This window comes from Acinonyx jubatus, chromosome A1 (assembly GCF_027475565.1).
Source record: "Acinonyx jubatus isolate Ajub_Pintada_27869175 chromosome A1, VMU_Ajub_asm_v1.0, whole genome shotgun sequence".
Classification (NCBI taxonomy): Eukaryota; Metazoa; Chordata; class Mammalia; order Carnivora; family Felidae; genus Acinonyx; species Acinonyx jubatus.
The window spans coordinates 18,750,623-18,770,655 of record NC_069380.1 but is presented as its reverse complement, the minus strand read 5'-3'; the positions used below and the strand labels follow the sequence as shown (position 1 = coordinate 18,770,655).

The window sequence follows — 20,033 nt, the reverse complement described above, 5'->3', positions numbered from 1 at the left end:
GAAGCACCAAGAATTTAGTTTTTCAAGAAGTAGGTATGTAATAATTTTTATTTCAAGCTGCTCAGAGCCTTGTAGCAGCCGGGATGCAGGACACTTTCTACTAGACCCCTCTTCCTGACGGTGGACACCATGGCAGGCTTTACCCATCAGAAAAACAGTACCAGAAACACCTGCTCAGTGCAGTGTAGAGAACCCCTCACTTCTCACTTAGCTCAGCAGGTGACCCTGGCTTGGACCAGTGGAGGATCAAACCGAAGGTAATAAAAGGCCCTTCAGAAGGCTTCCTCAGGCATCACCTATTGGCCAGGTCCTTCCTGCAACTCAGCTCCCATTCTACAATGGGAACGTAACAAAGTAATTCAACTCAGTGCCTTCCGATCCAAGTTTTAACCCTAAGCTACTATACCCCTGCATGGGCACTGCCACACCTAAAATACAGTCAACCGATATTTACTTTTGTGCAAGGTATCCATTTTCCTAAGTCTTTGGCCCCAAAATTTACTTTCTTAAAAGTACCTTAAACTACTAAGGGGCATGAGAGCAACTTTCTGGGTGTTGTTAATGTTCTACACCTCTTGATCTGGGCCCTGGTTTCAACTATGTTTGTTTTAGGACTATAGAACCCCACACTTATGATTTCTGCATATGTATTATAGTTCAATAAAAAGTTTTAAAGACTTACATTTTTGGACCCCTAAGCTAGGACTAGATTCAAACTGACTGTAATGAATCTCAAGGGTACAGGATATAGAGCTCTGTTATACAAACACCATCCTCACTAGGAGGAGACTAACTCTGTAAATGGCCGATTTATCTGTTTTTTTCCCAGCAGATTTACAGACTTTGAGTAAACCACACTGACGAGAACTTTGGTCAGCCAGATGTTAAGATAAATAAACAAGTGTTGAGATTAACAAAGACAATAAATTGCTTGAGAATCCAAATAAATCATACTGTATATGACACACTCTCATGAGGTAACTAGAATCTATTTTAAAGACTGAAGGGGAAAAGGATAAAAAAAAGATTCAAAGGGTACATGTACCCCAATGTGTATAACAGCATAATGAACAATAGCCAAACTATGGAGAGAGCCCAAGTGTCCACTGACTGATGGATAAAGATGTAGTGTGTGTGTAAATATATACACATTGCCATTTGCAATGATGTGGATGGAGCTAGAAGGTATTATGCTAAGCAAAATAAGCCAGAGAAAGACAAATACTATATTATTTCACTCATATGTGGAATTTAAGAAACAACACAGATGAACACGTGGGAAGGGCAGGGGAAGAGAAGGGAGGGAAACAAGAGACAATGACAGAGAACAACCTATGGGTTGACAGAGGGAGATGGGTGGGGGGGATGGGCTAAATGGGTGATGGGCATTAAGGAGGGCACTTGGGATGAGCACTGGGCATCATAGGTCAGTGATGAATCACCTAATTCCACTCCTGAAACCAATACTGCACTGTATGTTAACTAAAATTTAAATTTTAAAAATTTTTGGAAGAATTTGCTTACAGAAAAAAGATAAAGAAGACTTAAACATGATTAACTAATGTGGCCTAATAGATGTATAGAATACTATGTTCAATAAATGAATATATGGTCTCATTAAAAGACTGAGGGGGAAGGGCACCTGGGTAGCTCAGTTGATTGAGTGTCAGACTCTTGATTTTGGCTCAGGTCATGGGATTGAGCCCCGTGTCGGGCTCAGTGCTGAGTGTGGATCCTGCTTGGGATTCTCTCTCTCTCTCAAATAAATAAATGAATAAATGAGGCAATATTTATTAGAAAAAAAAAGACTGAGGAGGAGAGTGGGTTGATGGTCACAGAGTAGCTCACAAGGGCTCTGAGGAGTTTTTTTAGAACATGGGCCCTCTGTGGGTACATGTGAAGGATCAGGGAGGGAAGTAAGGAAGTTACCCTGGCATGTGGGGTGATCACCCATGTGAGACCTGGGAATGGCCGTCAAATACTCATCTCAGAGCCCAAACTGATACTTATGAAGGCTCAGCTCTCAGACACGTTCCAAAGCTGTCTGCTATGTGCCTCCTACACAGCTGGGGATCATGCCTCACGCACTCAACACGCCAAGAGCAGTATTAGCTCCTGGCTTACTTCCCAGCTATTAAATATCTGCCGACGATGCTCTGATGTGGGGGCGGGGGTGGGTGCAGCCATCACAGGCAGTCCGTCCAGAAAGTTATCCTCTGGCAGGGGAAAGAGTTCTGAAAACACTATTTTGGAGTAGATAAATCCATTTCTCTCACTTAGTTTGAGTACAATATAAAATATACAAATACTGCAGCAAGGCAACAGAGACCCAACACTTGTGCCCAAGCAGTGCTTACTTATGGCTTCTGGCTATCTTTCCTGATGACTCCATTTCATGCATGGTCTGTAGTCGGCACTTCACGAGTTCAGTGGGGCAAAGCACGAGAGCAGCAAAGGCAGAGGCGAAGGAACCAGCGGCTGCGTTCTGCAGATCACTGGAAGGAGACAAGCAGTTATTCATTCATTCAGCATTCACCATGCAGAGCACTCGGGCAGTGAGGGACAGCCACCATCAAAGAGAGGAACACTTGGGAACCTGCACGTGGTGTTTCATCTAAGGGTCTCACAACCCTGGGAGGCTGACAGCAACACCCCAACTGTCATGTGGCAACACAACACACAGAATACGTAGAACGCATGCTACTACCAAGTAGCAATACTAGGAATTCAAACGCAGGTCTGCCTGACTGCAAAACCTATGCTCCTTTCATCAGTCATAGTGCTATGCACCGAATGTATCCCCCACCCCCAAATCTCTCTGCTGAAGCCTTAATCCCAAATATGCTCGTATTTCAGGAGGGACTTTGGAAGGTAATCAGACGGAGAGGAAATCGCAAGGGTAGAACCCCCAGGATGGAATTAGTGTCCTTATAAGAGACCACCTAGCTCTCTCTCCACCCACTGAGGACACAGCAAGAAGGTGTCCCTCTACAAACCAGGAAGTGGACCCTTACCAGACACCAAATCAACCAGCACTATGACCTTGGGCTTTCCAGTCTCCAGAACTGTGAGAAACAAAGGTTTGTTTAAACCACCCAGTTTGCAGCCACTCTGGAAAACAGTGTGGAGGTTCCTCAAAAAATTAAAATTAGATCTACCCTATGACCCAGCAATAGCACTGCTAGGAATTTACAGAAGGGATACAGGAGTGCTGACGCACAGGGGCACTTGTACCCCAATGTTTATAGCAGCACTTTCAACAATAGCCAAATTATGGAAAGAGCCTAAATGTCCATCAACTGATGAATGGATAAAGAAGATGTGGTTTATATACATAATGGAATACTACTTGACAATGAGAAAGAATGAAATCTGGCCATTTGCAGCAACATGGATGGAACTGGAGAGTGTAATGCTAAGTGAAATAAGTCAGGCAGAAAAAGATAACCATGTTTTCACTCATATGTGGATCCTGAGAAACTTAACAGAAGACCAGGGGGGAGGATATGGGGGGGGGGGCGGGGAAAGTTACAGAGAGGGAAGGAGGCAAACCATAAGAGACTCTTAAATACGGAGAACAAACTGAGGGTTGATGGGGGGTAGGGGAGAGGGAAAAGTGGATGATGGGCATTGAGGAGGGCACCTATTGGGATGAGCACTGGGTGTTGTATGGAAACCAATTTGACGATAAATTATATATATGTATAAAAAAAATAAACCACCCAGTTGATGGTATTTTGTTACAGCATCCAGAAGTAAGACACAATGACATATAAAACAAAATCAAAAGGGGAGGAAGAAAAGGGGGGTGGGGGGGGAGGAGAGAGGAAAAAAATCACCCATACTCCCACCACCACCCCAAAGGCACCCGTTAATACTTCAGAGTATCTGCCACTAAGCTTTATAAAACTAGGTTCCAAGGCTATCCCCACATGCCCAAAAATCCAACCTGGAGCAACCAGATATGTAACGTAACTGCCCAGATGAAAGCCCGGGATGAATTTTTAACCATAAAGCTGCTCATCGCAAAGTGTCTTCCCAGTTCCGCTGACCTCCTGACCTCAGCAACAGAGGGCACCAGGAGGCTGCAATAGTACTGAAGGAGGGGGTGAAGCCAGTGCCAGTCAGCAAGCTCGACAGTTGGAGGCAAAAAGGCTAAGTCGGAAATCTAAATGGAGGAACGCACAGAAACCAGAAGTATTCACCTCACCTCAAAAGGGTTTGGTACCACTGGCCACAGTCACCAGCAGGGCTGTGAAACTGAGGTCCGATGAGTCCAAAAATATGGGGAGAACCTGAGAAATCGGTCATCAGGAATTATTCTGTGAGTGTTCATGGGGGCCAGAAAATAAGACCCTTTCCAACCCGGGCAGTGTTCTGCCACAGGAGCTCAGCTGGCACATGGGGTTGGGCAAGGAAGCAGCAAAAGGCTCACAGCAGGACAGTGGGCTCCCTGACACTCCCCCGTTAAATGCCAGCATACCACTGTCACTGGACAACTGGGATGACACCCCCCCAGGAAGTAAGCCCCCCAGGTGACTGCCCTGGGTAGAGATCCCAACAATTTTCCTGCAAACCATGAGCAAGAGCCTAATAGACCTAACATGTTCACTCATCCTCAAGTTATGTCCAACAGTTACATAAACTGACGTCAGACGTTAGTATAAAATCAAGGGCTTCCTCCAATCTCAGCCCCCTCTCCTATCCTCAGGTGACCTGGCCTCGGTGCTGCGGGCAGACAGGAGGAGGGTGCCCCGGGTCCAGCCGGTCGGCTGCACACCCAGGTCTCAGAATAGCTGGCTTGGAGGGAGGCTTCTTCCAGGAGCAAGACGCTGCTTTGAGTAGAGACTTGCTCTTCATTTCAGAGAATTAAATATCAGCCCATCACCTGGTGAGAGCCAGACACACGACTATCCTTGCTCTCAGCTTCTAGTGTGTGGAAAGTGCCCAACACCACTCACACTGTTCCTTCCCTGCCTTTTACTCCTGCTTAGCTGGTTGTCAAAGCCAAAGCTTCAGGGGGTTTCTGTGGTCTTTCAGCCAGCCTGCAGATCCATACCTGGTCTCCCTCAGGGACTCTCTGTCAACTTGCGACAGGCAACAGTCAATTAGGGTCATTAACCAGAGTTGCCAAGTTTGCCGGAACAGAGGCGGCATCAATAAATGGGGACATCTATCAATCTAAGACACAATAATGGCTCAGCCACCTGAAGGAATACCGAGCATGCTGTTCCAGCACAACAAGGCAGATCAGGTGTGCAGTAGACTTTGGCTCTCTGATAAATAGTCTCATCTTCCAGGGCACTAAATAAGGTAGGCCGGCCCAAGACTGCACCTGCCGTAAAGGCGTTCAGAACTGGAACTGAAGCTTCAGTAGGCCTAGGATGGGGTTTTGTAAGAATCCGCTGTTTGTCACCCCTTCAACAAACTAGTACCTGGACACGCCTGCTGTGTTTAGACCCCATGCAGCCAAAGGTCAAAGGAGAACATGACTCAGGGTGGAATTTAAACCATGGACGGACAAATATTTACGAATTTGCTGAAATTCACAGTAGTTTCTTCCAAGCAGTGCTTTCCTTTCACTGCTTCTGCTGATTTATCTTTTCTCTAGACCTGACCCACAGTCCAGAGCCCCGACTCTGGTCTTAGGGAAAGAACACCAGATGGGGGCCCAGAAGGCATGGGTTTGAGTCCTGCTCTCTGTTATGAGCTCAGATAATATGATCCTAAGCCTGTCAGGATCTGCATGAAATTCCCCCCATCTGTAACACAATTAACACCATCCACCAGCTTTGCCGCTCTCGCAGGACATCAGTGAGGGCTAAAAGCAAAAACAAAAAACACAAGAAAAACAAAAACGAACCAAAAAACCACGATAGCCGTGGGAGTCATAGCTCTGTCAACTCTAAGGTAGCATCTAAGGTAGCGTTTTCCCAACAGGCAATAACTACACACTGTTCTGAATGATGAAAAAGCAGCCCTTTCCCACGCCAAGACCAAAAAAAGAGGAGGGTGCTGGGTTAGGCCAAGTGAAATAGGCCGGCTTCTTTGTTGCAGGACTTCCTCCGGGACCTCATGTGGCTGCTGTCTTCTCTGCAAGGCGTTCTCCTCTGGGGATGCTGCAGGGGACCTAAACCCCAGGTCTCCTCATGTAGAAAGTCTCCCCCCTTGAGCAGGGAGGGCGACACTCACTACAGTGAGTGTCTATCATGAGATAGACATCAGTCTATCATGAGATCTTCAGTCTATCATGAGATCCCACCTTCTCCTCGTTTGTTTCTTGCGTATTTCTTTACTTCATCTCTTTTTCCTGACCCCTCTGTGCTGGAAGGTCCTAGAATCAGTGCGCAGCTCCCTACAGAAGCTATCTCCCTGGGTGATTTCATCCAGTCCCCTTAAAAAACAAGTTCCATCCATCAAGACAAAATTCCCGCCTGCAAAAGGGCACGTCTTAAAGACCACTAGGCACCTCCAGGGAACTTCTGGACAAAAGGGACCTACTTTTAGTCAAGTGGGACCCGAGTTGCAATAGGGTTTCCAATTCCTACCAATACAACCCGTAAGAACCATGCAGCTGATACAATTTAAGTGATTTTTAAAAATTCAACGTTCAGAAAAGGGATGGCTACACATCCCAGTGTTTCCCGAGTTCTTCCTAGTTGCTGTGTATGTAAATATCCAAGGGATGGCCAAGCACATGGCAGATTCTGACGTTTGGGGCAGACATGGCCAAACAGGTTCATCTCCATCTTCTGACATGCTGCCAACTCTTCCTAAAATTCCAAGTGTCTCTCAGACTGGCTCAGGCAGCTTCTTCCAATCTTCCGCATTTTGCCGATGAAGTGGAATCCCAAACGTGGCTCCCAGGCTGCATCTGTGGCTCTGGTCCAGCACCTGTGCCCACAAGAGAAGTAGTACCACCTGCAGCATCGGAAAAGCATCTTCGTGAAGGACACCAATACATAAGGGTGTCTCCTTCTCCATGGTACATGGTACAGGATTACAGGCAATCCTCGTCCTGCAGAATTCGTGGTTTGCAAGTTTTATAGGATGACAACGTATTCCTCCATAACCAGAGAGAAAGTGGGTTATTTTAAAAAAGGAAACATCCTTCCCATAAGGTATCACAAAAATCTTGACTATACAACGTTGTCTTTAAAATTTTTTTTTTAATGTTTATTTTTGAGACAGTGAGAAAGAGAGAGACAGAGCATTAGCAGGGGAGGGGCAGAGAGAGAGGGAGACACAGAATCCGAAGCAGGCTCCAGGCTCTGAGCTGTCAGAACAGAGCCCGACGTGGGGCTTGAACCCACGAACCGTGAGATCATGACCTGAGCCGAAGTCGGACGCTCAACCGACTGAGCCACCGGGCGCCCCCAACAATGTTGTCTTTTGAAACAAACTGAGCAGGTATTAGTGCCCACGACTCACCTTAGCTTGGCCTGCTTTTCCAATCCAACCACTTTCCGCACCACCTGTTGGCAGAAGCCGTAGCACATGAAGAGGACAGAGTTCTCGGCGATGTTGGCAATCAGCGCTGGGCTGGTCCCCTTGTAGAAGCCGCGGAAGCCCACTTGGGAGTAGGTTTTCAGGCAGCAGTCGGTGAGGCCCCTGTACAGGTCGGGGAACGTCTGCATCTTCACTTTCACGGTGTCAAAGGGCTGCCCGGTCAGTACACATGCCGTGCCCCCTACAACCAGGACAGAAATCTCCAGCACGAGTCTACGTGTGTTAGAGTGCAGCCTCAAATACCCACAGAAACGAGAGGGGAGCAGCCTACCCCAGGGCTTACTTACACTTGTGTTCATTCGACTTCTTCCACCCCCAAACCTTCGAGCCCAGTCCAATAAACAACACAGGGTCCCCAATGTGCCCGGCACCCAGCTACAGCCCTCAAAGAGCTCACCCTCGGTAGGAGACTGATGTGTGTTCAACAGTCAAAACCAGAGGATGCAAAAGAGTGGAGTGTGTTCTTGGGTGTCAGCTTGGGGTCAGAGGGACCTGGGCTTGAGGCCTGGCTCTGCTGTGACATCCCAGACAAGCAATACCAATTCTGAGCCCTGGTTCCTCAATCAGTTAGCACGAGGATTAAATAAAAATGGATGAAAAGACTTAACGTAACAGCTGCTGCGCAAGTGGTTAATAAATAGCACTTAGTCTCTGTGTACATGCAACCATATAAAAGGAAGGGAAGGAAAGTCTGGCAGGAGCTAATCACTCCCCTTTGCCTAATGCCCAGCCGTACTGATGATTATCAGAAAAACAGAGGAAGAAGCAATAGGTAAAGGCGACAAAGAGTCTGGCCAATCGCTAAAGAGCTAAACTTTGACTCTGCTCAGTACAAATCACATATTTTTGCACTTTTATACTGTAAGACATTAGAAAACAGCAAGATCAAAACTGCGTCAGATGACTTCAATAAAAATTCTGAACATAAGGGAAATAACGAACTATAACCACCCTGTGATATCCCAGACCCCGGACTGGGTCAGCATTTGTGAAATGCCGCAAGACTTCCATCTTCCTGGGGCTAAGAGGCCACTGTAGCTCAGACATTCCCTGCTTGTGTCAGGAAACATAACCATCGGATGAAGTTTTTAAAGCTTCATCAAAACTGAAGTCTTACATTAAATATTTAAGGAATGCAACTTCATAATTTGACATTACACATAGTTACCCCAACTAAACTGTGCAAAGCAAACATAAGAGAGGTCCTGTCTCAAATAACCCCAAGCAATTACTGGCAGATAAAAAGACATTTTCAAGGAGTTCTGAAAACTGAACTCTTCTCTTAAGCAATCACAAGTGTGATCTCTGGGATCCTCTCCCCACTGTTCATTTGTTCTAGGAGAGTAATGATACATTCCCACTGAATTAGTAGTTCTGAAATAGTAGAATATAATTCAATAAGAGGTTACTACCATTAGGGTTATTCTTTGCCAGGTATTGAGAAGAATAAAATAAGACCCTAAATCAAAAAATAATTTAATCATTTGAAAAGAGGAGATGAATGTCAGCATGTTTAAAGAGGATACATAATCTAGGTAATCTAGGTAACCTAGATGCAGATACACTGAATAAAGCATTCAATTCAGAGCATCACAATTTTAACTGGCAGTTTCCATATTTTAACCCAGTCATCCCAAACAGTTCCACATCACAGGTTGCCAATAGACACATTTGTTGCATATCTGTAACAGTTACATTTCCAACAGAGAGAAGGTAGGAAGCTAGCACATTTTCAAATGCTTACAACAATTGTCTCCTCTCATCTATGGAGGTAAGTTGACTCTCCTGTAATTTACCACAAATGACACTGTCGAGGCACTGCTGAGCCCCACTCACGTGGATGAGGACTACTCTGAACACCAGCACCAGTCACTGAGACCTAGTAGGTGCTTAGATACCCATCAAGTATCCACGAAGCTATGAATAATTTACAGGAATATTTCTCCACTTACTTAGAGCAGAGACCTCTGATCATCTCATTCTCCCTGAGAGACAAGTGGAAACAGCATCTACATTTTTTTGTAGGTATCCCAACAGGCCCTGCATTTTATTCTGCAAGACAGGCACTCAGACCATGGTACACTCTGCATTTCACCAAGGTCAGTGTTGTGGGTTTTCTCTGCTCTACACAACTGAGTCAGCAATGACTGGCAGGGCAGGGATGGTGTCAGTGGTGAAAGCAGGGAAGATAGAGCTAAAGACCAAAAAGCAGACCCTTGACCACCCTGTCCACCTATGCAAAACAGAGAATCTCAAACTCAATGGAAGCACTCAATAAATGTTCTGTTTAACAGCACTGGAAGCATAGCATTTTTAAAATATTCTAATGAAAAATGCTCTTGATGGACTAAATCCTCCAATCAAAAGACACAGGGTAAGGAGGCTTGGCTGGCTTAGTTGGTAGAGCATGTAATGCTTGATCTCAAGGTTGTGAGTTCAGCTCCCATGCCGGGTGCAGAGTTTACTTAAAGAAAAAAAGAGGGGGCGCCTGGGTGGTTCAATCAGTTAAGCGTCCCGACTTCGACTCAGGTCATGATCACACAGTTCGTGAGTTTGAGCCCTGCATCAGTCTCTGCACTGACAGCTCGGAGCCTGGAGCCCGCTTCAGATTCTGTGCTTCTCTCTTTCTCTGACATTCCCCTGCTAGTGCTCTGTCTCTCTCTCGGTCTTAAAAATAAATAAACATTAAAAAAAGAAAAAAAGACACTGGGTGACTGAATCAATAACACACACACACACACACACACACACACACACACACACACACAAAACATCTATATGCTGCCTACACGAGACTCACTTCAGACCTAAACACACATACACTGAAAATAAAGGGGTGGGAAAACATTTAACATACAAAATAAGGCCAAAAAAAAAAAAAAGCTGGAGTGGCAATACTTACACAAAATACTGTAAAACAAACACTGTAGCAAGAAACAAAGAAGGGCACTATATCACGATAAAGGGATCAATCCAACAAAAGGATATAACATTTATAAAGAGCTATGCATCCAACACAGGAACACCTAAATACATAAAGCAATTGTCATAAAGGGAAAAACTGACAGTAGTATAATAGTTGAGGGCTTTAACACCCCAATTACATCAACAGATCACCCAGCAGAAAACAAGGAAACAGTGATTCTGAATAAAACATTAGACCAGTTGAACATAACCTATACACACAGAACATTCCATCCAAAAACAGAAGAATACACATCCTTTTCAAGTACACATAGAACATTCTCCAGAATAGATCTTATGTTAGGCCACAAAACAAATCTCAATACATTTTAAGAAGACTGAAATCAGGGCACCTGGGTGGCTCAGTAGGTTAAGCGTCCAACTCTAAATAGCAGCTCAGGTCATGATCTTGCAGTTGTGAGATCGAGCCCCACATTGACTCCACACTGAGCAGGAAGCCTACTTGGGCATTCTCTCTCTCCCTCTCTCTCTGCCCCTCCCCCACTCACTCATGTGTGTGCACACGCTCTCTCAAAATAAAATTTAAAAAGACTGAAATCATATCAAGCATCTTTTTGACCACAACAGCATGAAACTTGAAACCAATCACAAAAACAAGACAAAGAAGAAACGAATGCAGGGAAGCTAAACATAAGCTACTAAACAATGACTGGGTTGACCAAGAAATCAAAGGAGAAATTTAAAAAAGCATGGGGACAAATGAAAATGAAAACAAAATGATCCAAAATCTTTGGGATGCAGCAAAAGTAACTCTAAAAGGGAAATTTATAGCAATACAGGCCTACCTAAAGAAACAAGAAAAATCTCAAACAATCTAAGCTTACACCCTAAAAGAGCTAGAAAAAGAATGACACCCAAAGACAGTAAAAGGAAAGATCAGAGCAGAAATATGAAAGACTAAAAAATAAAAGATACATAAAATGAAGAGCTAATTCTTTGAAGATAAACAAGATTTATAAGCCTATTGCCAGATTCATTAAAAACAAAAACAAAAAAAAAGAGGCCTCTGGGACACCTGGGTAGCTCAGTCCATTGAGCATCTGACACTTGATTTCAGCTCAGGTCACGATTTCTTGGTTTGTGAGTTCAAGCCCCACATTGGGATTCTATCTCTCCCTCTCTCTCTGCCCCCCTCCCCTGCTTGCACTCTCTCTCGCCCTCAAAATAAATAAACTTTAAAGAAAAAAAAAAACTCAAAATCAAAAATGAGAAGGAATAAATAAGAACTAAAACCACTAGGATGCCTGGCTGGCTCAGCCTGTAAAGCATATGACTCTTGATCTTAAGGTTGTGAGTTCAAGCCCTACATTGCACATGGAGCCTACTTTAAAAAAATTTAGGGGCACATGCACCCCAATGTTTATAGCAGCACTATCAACAATAGCCAAAGTATGGAAAGAGCCCAAATGTCCATCGATGAATGGATAAAGAAGATGTGGTGAGTGTGTGTGTGTGTGTGTATGTATATACATGTCTATACATACACACACACACCCATACATAATGGAGTATTACTCAGCATTCAAAAAGAATGAAATCTTGCCATTTGCAACTACGTGGATAGAACTAGAGGATATTATGCTAAGCAAAATTTGAGAAAGACAAATATCATATGACTTCACTCATATGAGGACTTTAAGAGACAGAACAGATGAATATAAGGGAAGGGAAACAAAAATAATATAAAAACAGGGAGGGGGACAAAACAGAAGAGACTCTTAAATATGGAGAAGAAACAGAGGGTTACTGGAGGGGTTGTGAGGGGGGGGATTGGCTAAATGGGTAAGGGGAATTAAGGAATCTACTCCAGAAATCATTGTTGCACTATATGCTAATTTGGATGTAAAGTTAAAAATTTTTTTAAAAAGGCTAAAAAACAAAAAAAAATTTTTAAATGGACACCAGAGAAATACAAAGGATTATAAGATTATGAAAAATTATATGCCAACAAATTAGACAACTTAAAAGAAATGGATAAATTCCTAGAAACCTGTAATCTTATAAATCTGAATCAGAGACAGAAAAATTTGAACAGACCAACAGACAATTACTGGTAATGACATTGAATTAAAAAAAACAAACAAACAAAAAATTCCCAACAAACAAAATTCTAGGACCAGATGGATTCACAGGTGAATTCTACCAAACATTTAGAGAAATACCTATTCTTCTCAAACTATTCCAAAAAAAAAAAAGAGGAAGGAAAACTTCCAAATTCATTCCATGAGGCCAGCACTATGCTGATATCAACAACAAAGACAGACACCATGTAGGGGTGTCTGGGTGGCTTAGTCAATTAAGTATCCAACTTCAGCTCCGGTCATGATTTCTCAGTTCACAAGATCAAGCCCCACATTGGGCTCTGTACTCACAGCTCAGAACCTGGAGCCTAATTCAGATTCTGTGTCTCCCTCTGTCTCTGCCCCACCTCCACTCATACTCTCTCTCAAAAATAAACACTAAAAAAAAGACACTATGAAAAACTACAAGCCAATATCTCTGATCAACAGAGATGCAAAAGTCCCCCTCAGCAAAATATTAGCAAATTACATTCAACAAAACAATAAAAAAAATCCTTCAGCACCATCAAGTAGGATTTATTCCAGGGATGCAAGGATGGCTCAATATTCTCAAATCAGTGGGATACATCACATTAACAAGAGGATAAAAACCACATGGTCGTCTCAATAAATTCAGAAAAAAGTATGACAAAATACAACATCCATTCATGAAGAAAACTCTCAACAAAGTAGGTTTAGAGGGAATACACCTCAACATAATAAAGGCCATGTACGAAAAACCCACAGCTAATATCATACTCAATGGTGAAAAATTGTGAGCTTTTCCTTTATGATCAAGAACAAGACAAGGATGTACACTCTTATTACTGACTCAACATAGTATTAGAAGTCCTAGCTACAGCAATCATACAAGAAATAAAAGGCATCTAAACTGGTAAGGAAAAAGTTACACTGTCACTAATTTGCAGATGACATGATACTGCACATAGAAAACCTTAAAGACTTCACCAAAAAACTAGTTTAACTGATACATGAATTCAGTAAGTTTTTAGGATACAATATTAACATACAGGAATCCGTTGCGTGTCTGTGCCCTAATAACAAAGTATTAGAGAAAATTTTTTTAATTTTAAAATTAAAAAAAAAAGAAAAATTAAGAAAACAATCCCATTTATAATCACTCCAAAAAGAATAAAATACCTAGAAATAAATCAAGGAGGTGAAAGACCTGTACTCCTGAAAACTATAAAGCATTGAGAAAGAAATTGAAGATGACACAAATGGAAAGACACACCATGCCCGTGGATTGGAAGAACAAATATTGTCAATACTATATTGACTAAAGGTCAATACTACCCAAAGCAAATCAATAGATTCAAAGCAATCTCCACCAAAATACCAACAACATTTTTCACAGAACAAGAATAATCCTAAAATTTGTAAGGAACCACAGACATCCCTGAATAACCAAACCAGTTTTGAAAAAGAACAACAAAGCTTGAGGCACCATGATCCCAGATTTCAAGATATACTACAAAGCCCTTGGTCCATGTGTGCATCCTCAGGCGGGATTCCTTCTCCAGGCACTAAGACACAGCTGTACAGAAGACCAAATCCTACTCTGCAGAGTACTTCCTCCCAGGTGAATGATCCTCCCTGGATGATATATATTGTTTTTAATTTCCTGAGTTTGGGAAGGTCTAGCAAGACTGGAAAAACAAAAATTACTCTTCAGGAAAATAAAACTATCCAGTTTTGACAACATAGCCACAATGTCTTGTGTACCGCCATAAATTTCTAGATTTGCAAAGAAATGGGAAAATATCACCTATAGGGGAAAAATTCAGTTGATGAAAATGACCAGGAGATGATTTAGGTGTTAGATTTAAAATGTAAAGACATGAAGGAGCATCTGGTGGCTCTGTTGGTTAGGCGTCTGACTTCGGCTCAGGTCACAATCTGGAAGTTCATGAGTTTGAGTCCCGCATTGGGCTCTGTGCTGACAGCTCAGAGCCTGGAGCCTGCTTCGGATTCTTTGTCTCTGTCTCTCTCTCTCTCTCTCTCTCTCTCTCTCTCTCTCTCTCTCTGCCCCTCTCCCACACACAAACTATCTCTCTCAAAAATAAATAAAATATTTAAAAAATTAATTGGGAATGCAAGCTGGTGCAGCCACTCTGGAAAACAGTATGGAGGTTCCTCAAAAAACTAAAACTAGAACTACCCTATGACCCAGCAATTGCACTACCAGGTATTTATCCAAGGGATACAGGTGTGCTGTTTCGAAGGGACAGCACCCCAATGTTTATAGCAGCACTATCAACAATAGCCAAAGTATGGAAAGAGCCCAAATATGTCCATCAATGGATGAATGGATAAAGAAGATGTGATTTTATATATATACACACACACACACACATATACACACACACACACAATGGAATATTACTCAGCAATCAAAAAGAATAAAATCTTGCCATTTGCAACTATGTGGATGGAACTGAAGGATATTATGTTAAGTGAAATTAGTCAGAGAAAGGCAAATATATGACTTCACTCATATGAGGACTTTAAGACACAAAACAGATGAACATAAGGGAAGGGAAGCAAAAATAATATAAAAACAGGGAGGAGGACAAAACAGAAGAGACTCTTAAATATGGAGAAGAAACAGAGGGTTACTGGAGGGGTTGTGAGGGGGGGGATTGGCTAAATGGGTAAGGGGCATTAAGGAATATACTCCTGAAATCATTGTTGCATTATATGCTAATATGGATGTAAATTAAAATAAAAAAATGAATAAAGTACTCATGCACGCAAAAAAATAATAAAAAATTAATTAAAAATGCAAAGACATATCAATAATTATGAAATTTAAAGGCTTGATGGAAAATCTGCCTTGCTGGTTAAAGAGATAAGGGAATCTCTTAAAAATGACCTAAAGGAAATTTTAGGAATAAAAAGTACATTATCTGAAATGAAAAATCCAAAGAACTCCAGTACCAAAAAGGAGTGGCAACAAAGATTTAGCCACACAAAAAACAAGATAAAGAAAACAGAAAGAGCAAACTCTAAAGTAGTTGAGGATATTTAAAATTTGACTTTTTAAAAGAATGTTTGTTTATTTTTGATAGAAAGAGAGAACATGGGCAAGGAAGGGGCAGAAAGAGGGAGAAAGTGAGAATCCTAAGCAGGCTCCACGATGTCAGCGCAGAGCCCAACATGGGGCTTGAACCCATGTACCATGAGATCATGACCTGAACTGAAATCAAGTCAGCCACTTAACCAACTGAGCACCCAGGTGCCCTGAAAATTTGACTTTCAAAGAAATTAGTGATCTGAGTAGCAAGCTAGGTGAAGCTAAAGTGTACGATACAAACCAAGGTAAGGAACTGTCCCATGATGAATCACAAAATCACAAAGTCATGAGAAGTGTGGAAGAAGCCATCAGCAATATAGTGATGGATGCAGAGATTGCAGCACCTTGCAGAAGTAACAGGGGAGAAAGAGAGAGATTGAAGAGGATGAAGTGGTCAAAGAATAACAGGAAAAAAAATCCCTCAGAATTTAAAGAACAAACAGAAAATTCTAAAAAACCTCTGGTAAAGATGAAGGAGCAATACTCATGGCAGCAGACTTTTCATCAGCAACGATGCACATTAGTAAGCAATGAAGCAATGTCTTCAACATCCTAATGGAAAATGATTTTGAACCTAACTTTCTAGGCCAAGTTAAATTAGCATTTAAGCATTAAGCATGGTGAAGTAAGGACATTTTCAGATATGCAAAGGCTCAGCAAATTTACCAGCCAAAAATCATTCATAAAAGAATTACTGAAAGATACATGCCCACAAAATGAAAAAAAGGAGGATGATATCGGACTTAAGAAAAAATGGATAAAACTCTACCAGATTCAAAGCATGGAGCTAGGGAGGAAATCAAACAAACTAAAAAACAAAACAGTAAAACAGATCAATGAAGCTGGTTCTTTGAAAGAATTAACAAAATTGACAAACGCCTAGCCAGTTTGATCAAAAAGAAAAAGGACCCAAATAAATAAAATCAAGAATGAAAGAGGAGAGATCACAACCAACACAGAATACAAACAATAATAAGAGAATATTACAAGCAATTATATGCCAATAAAACGCGCAATCTGGAAGAAACGGACAAATTCCTAGAAGCATATACACTACCAAAACTGAAACAGGAAGAAATAGAAAATTTGAACAGACCCACAACCAGTAAAGAAATCGGATTAGTAATCAAAATTCTCCCAAAAAACAAGAGTCCAGGGCCAGATGACTTTCCAGGGGAATTCTACTAAACATTTGAAGAAGAGTTAACACCTATTCTCTTAAAGCTGTTCCAAAAAATAGAAACGGAAGGAAAACTCTTTCTATGAAGCCAGCAATACCTTGATTCCAAAACCAGACAAAGACCCCATTAAAAAACAGAACTATAGACCAATTTCCCTGATGAACATAGATGCAAAAGTCCCCAACAAGATACAAGCCAACAGGATTCAACAATACATTAAAAATATTATTCACTATGACCAAGTGGGATTTATACCCGGGATGCAGGGCTGGTTCAATATCTGCAAAACAATCAATGTGATACATCACATCAATAAAAGAAAGGAAAAGAACCACATGATCTTTTCAATACATGCAGAGGAAACATTTGACAAAATACAGCATCCTTTCTTGATAAAAACCCTCAAGAAAGTAGGGATAGAAGGAGCATACCTCAAGATCATAAAAGCCATATATGAAAGACCCAATGTTAACTATCATCCTCAATGGGGAAAAACAGAGCTTTCCCCCTAAGGTCAGGAACAAGACAGGGATGTCCACCCTCACCACTATTATTCAACGTAGTATTGGAAGTCTTAGCCTCAGCAATCAGACAACATAAAGAAATAAAAGGCATCCAAGTTGGCCAGGAGGAGGTCAAACTTTCACTCTTTCCAGATGACATGATACTCTATATGGAACACCGAAAAGATTCCACCAAAAAACTGCTAGAACTGATCCATGAATTCAGCAAGGTCACAGGATATAAAATCAATGCACAGGAATAAGTTACATTCAGCAACAGAAAGAGAAATCAAGGAAACGAGCCCCTTTACAACTGCACCAAAACCTATAAAATACCCAGGAATAAATCTAACCAAAGAGGTGAAAAATCTATATACTGAAAACTATAGAAAGGTTATGAAAGAAACTGAAGAAGACACACACACACAAAAGGAAAAATATTCCATGCTCCTAGATAGGAAGAATGGTGTTAAGATGTCATTACCCAAAGCAATCTACATATTCAATGCAATATCTATCAAAATAGCACCAGCATTCTCCACAGAGCTAGAACAAACAATCCTAAAATTTGTATGGAACCAGAAAAGATCCCGAATAGCCAAAGCAATCTTGAAAAAGAAAACCAAAGATGGAGACATCACAAGCCTGGACTTCAAGCTGTATTACAAAACTGTAATCAAGAAAATATGGTACTGGCACAAAAACAGACACTCAAATCAATGGAACAGAATAAAGAACCCAGAAATGGACCCACAAACATATAGCGAACTAGTCTTTGACAAGCAATGGAATAAAGACAGTCTCTTCAGCAAGTGGGGCTGGGAAAACCAGACAGCAACATGCAGAAAAATGAACCGGGACCACTTTTTTACACCACACACAAAAATAAACTCAAAATGGATAAAAGACCTAAACGTAAGACAGGAAGCCATCAAAATCCTCGAGGAGAAAGCAGGCAAAAACCTCTTTGACCTCGGCTGCAGTAACTTCTTACTCAACACATCTCCGTAGGCAAAGAAAACAAATGCAAAAATGAACTATTGGGACCTCATCAAAACAAAAAGCTTCTGCACAGCAAAGGAAACAATCAGCAAAACTCAAAGGCAATTGATGGAAAAGATGTTTGCAAATGACATATCAGATAAAGGGTTAGTATCCAAAATCTATAAAGAACTTCTCAAACTCAACACCCAAAAAACAAATAATCCAGTGAAGAAATGGGCAAAAGACATGAGTAGACACTTCTCCAAAGAAGACTTCCAGATGGCCAACTGACACATGAAAAAATGCTCAACATCACTCCTCATCAGGGAAATGCAAATCAAAACCACAAGGAGATACTACCTCACACTCGTCAGAATGGCTAACATTAACAACTCAGGCAATAACAGATGTTGGCAAGGATGCAGAGAAAGAGGATCTCTTTTGCACTGCTAGTGGGAATGCAAACTAGTGCAGCCACTCTGGAAAACAGTATGAAACTTCCTCAAAAAATTAAAAATAGAACTACCCTACAACCCAGCAATTGCACTATTAGGTATTTATCCAAGGGATACAGGTATGCTGTTTTAATATGAAATTTATTGTCAAATTGGTTTCCATACAACACCCAGTGCTCATCCCAACAGGTGCCCTCCTCAATACCCATCACCCACCCTTCCCTCCCTCCCACCCCGCATCAACCCTCAGATTGTTCTCAGTTTTTAAGAGTCTCTTATGGTTTGGCTCCCTCCCCCCTTTTTTTTTCCTTCCCCTCCCCCACGATCTTCTGTTAAGTTTCTCAGGATCCACATAAGAGTGAAAACATATGGTATCTGTCTTTCTCTGTATGACATTTCACTTGGCATAACACTCTCCAGTTCCATCCACATTGCTACAAAAGGTCATATTTCATTCTTTCTCATTGCCACGTAGTGTTCCATTGTGTATATAAACCATAATTTCTTTATCCGTTCATCAGTTGATGGACATTTAGGCTCTTTCCATATTTTGGCTATTGTTGAAAGTGCTGCTATAAACATTGGGGTACAAGTGCCCCTATGCATCAGCACTACAGGTATGCTGTTTTGAAGGGGCACATGCACCCCAGTGTTTATAGCAGCACTATCAACAATAGCCAAAGTATGGAAAGAGCCCAAATGTCCATCAATGGATGAATGGATAAAGAAGATGTGGTACACACACACACACACACACACACTGGAGTATTACTCAACAATCAAAAAGAATGAAATTTTGCCATTTGCAACTACGTGGATGGAACTAGAGGGTATTATGCTAAGTGAAATTAGTCAGAGAAAGACAAATATGACTTCACTAATATAAGGACTTAAGATACAAAACAGATGACCATAAGGGAAGGGAAGCAAAAATAAAAACAGGGAGGGGAACAAAACATAAGAGACTCTTAAATATAGAGAACAGAGGGTTGCTGGAGGGAATGTGGAGGGCGCATTAAGGAATCTACTCCTGAAATCACTGTTGACTATAGGCTAACTTGGATGTAAATTTAAAAATAAATTATTTTTAAAAAGTTTAATGTTAAAAATGAAAATAAAAATGAGATCATGCTGCAAAAAAAATAAATAAACATTAAAAAAAAAAAAAGATCATGAGACACAGAGGATAGACCCAGAAGCTCCAACATCCATTTTGACAGGAATTCCAGGAAAAAGATAATGAAGAGCATGGAGCAGAG

General features: G+C 41.6%; 1 protein-coding gene across 4 annotated transcripts in view; it reads right to left on the bottom strand.

Moving 5' to 3' along the window:
• Positions 1–20,033, bottom strand: part of SLC25A15 (solute carrier family 25 member 15) — a 61,517-nt gene that overhangs the window by 6,182 nt on the left and 35,302 nt on the right. For all 4 annotated transcript variants that reach the window (XM_015069658.3, XM_053214862.1, XM_027064748.2 and 1 more), the window contains 2 exons: positions 7,432–7,690; positions 2,358–2,495 (listed from right to left, as the gene is read on the bottom strand). In XM_015069658.3, coding sequence (XP_014925144.2) covers positions 2,358–2,495; positions 7,432–7,690 — 397 coding nt within the window. The remainder of the gene's footprint in view (positions 1–2,357; positions 2,496–7,431; positions 7,691–20,033) is intronic.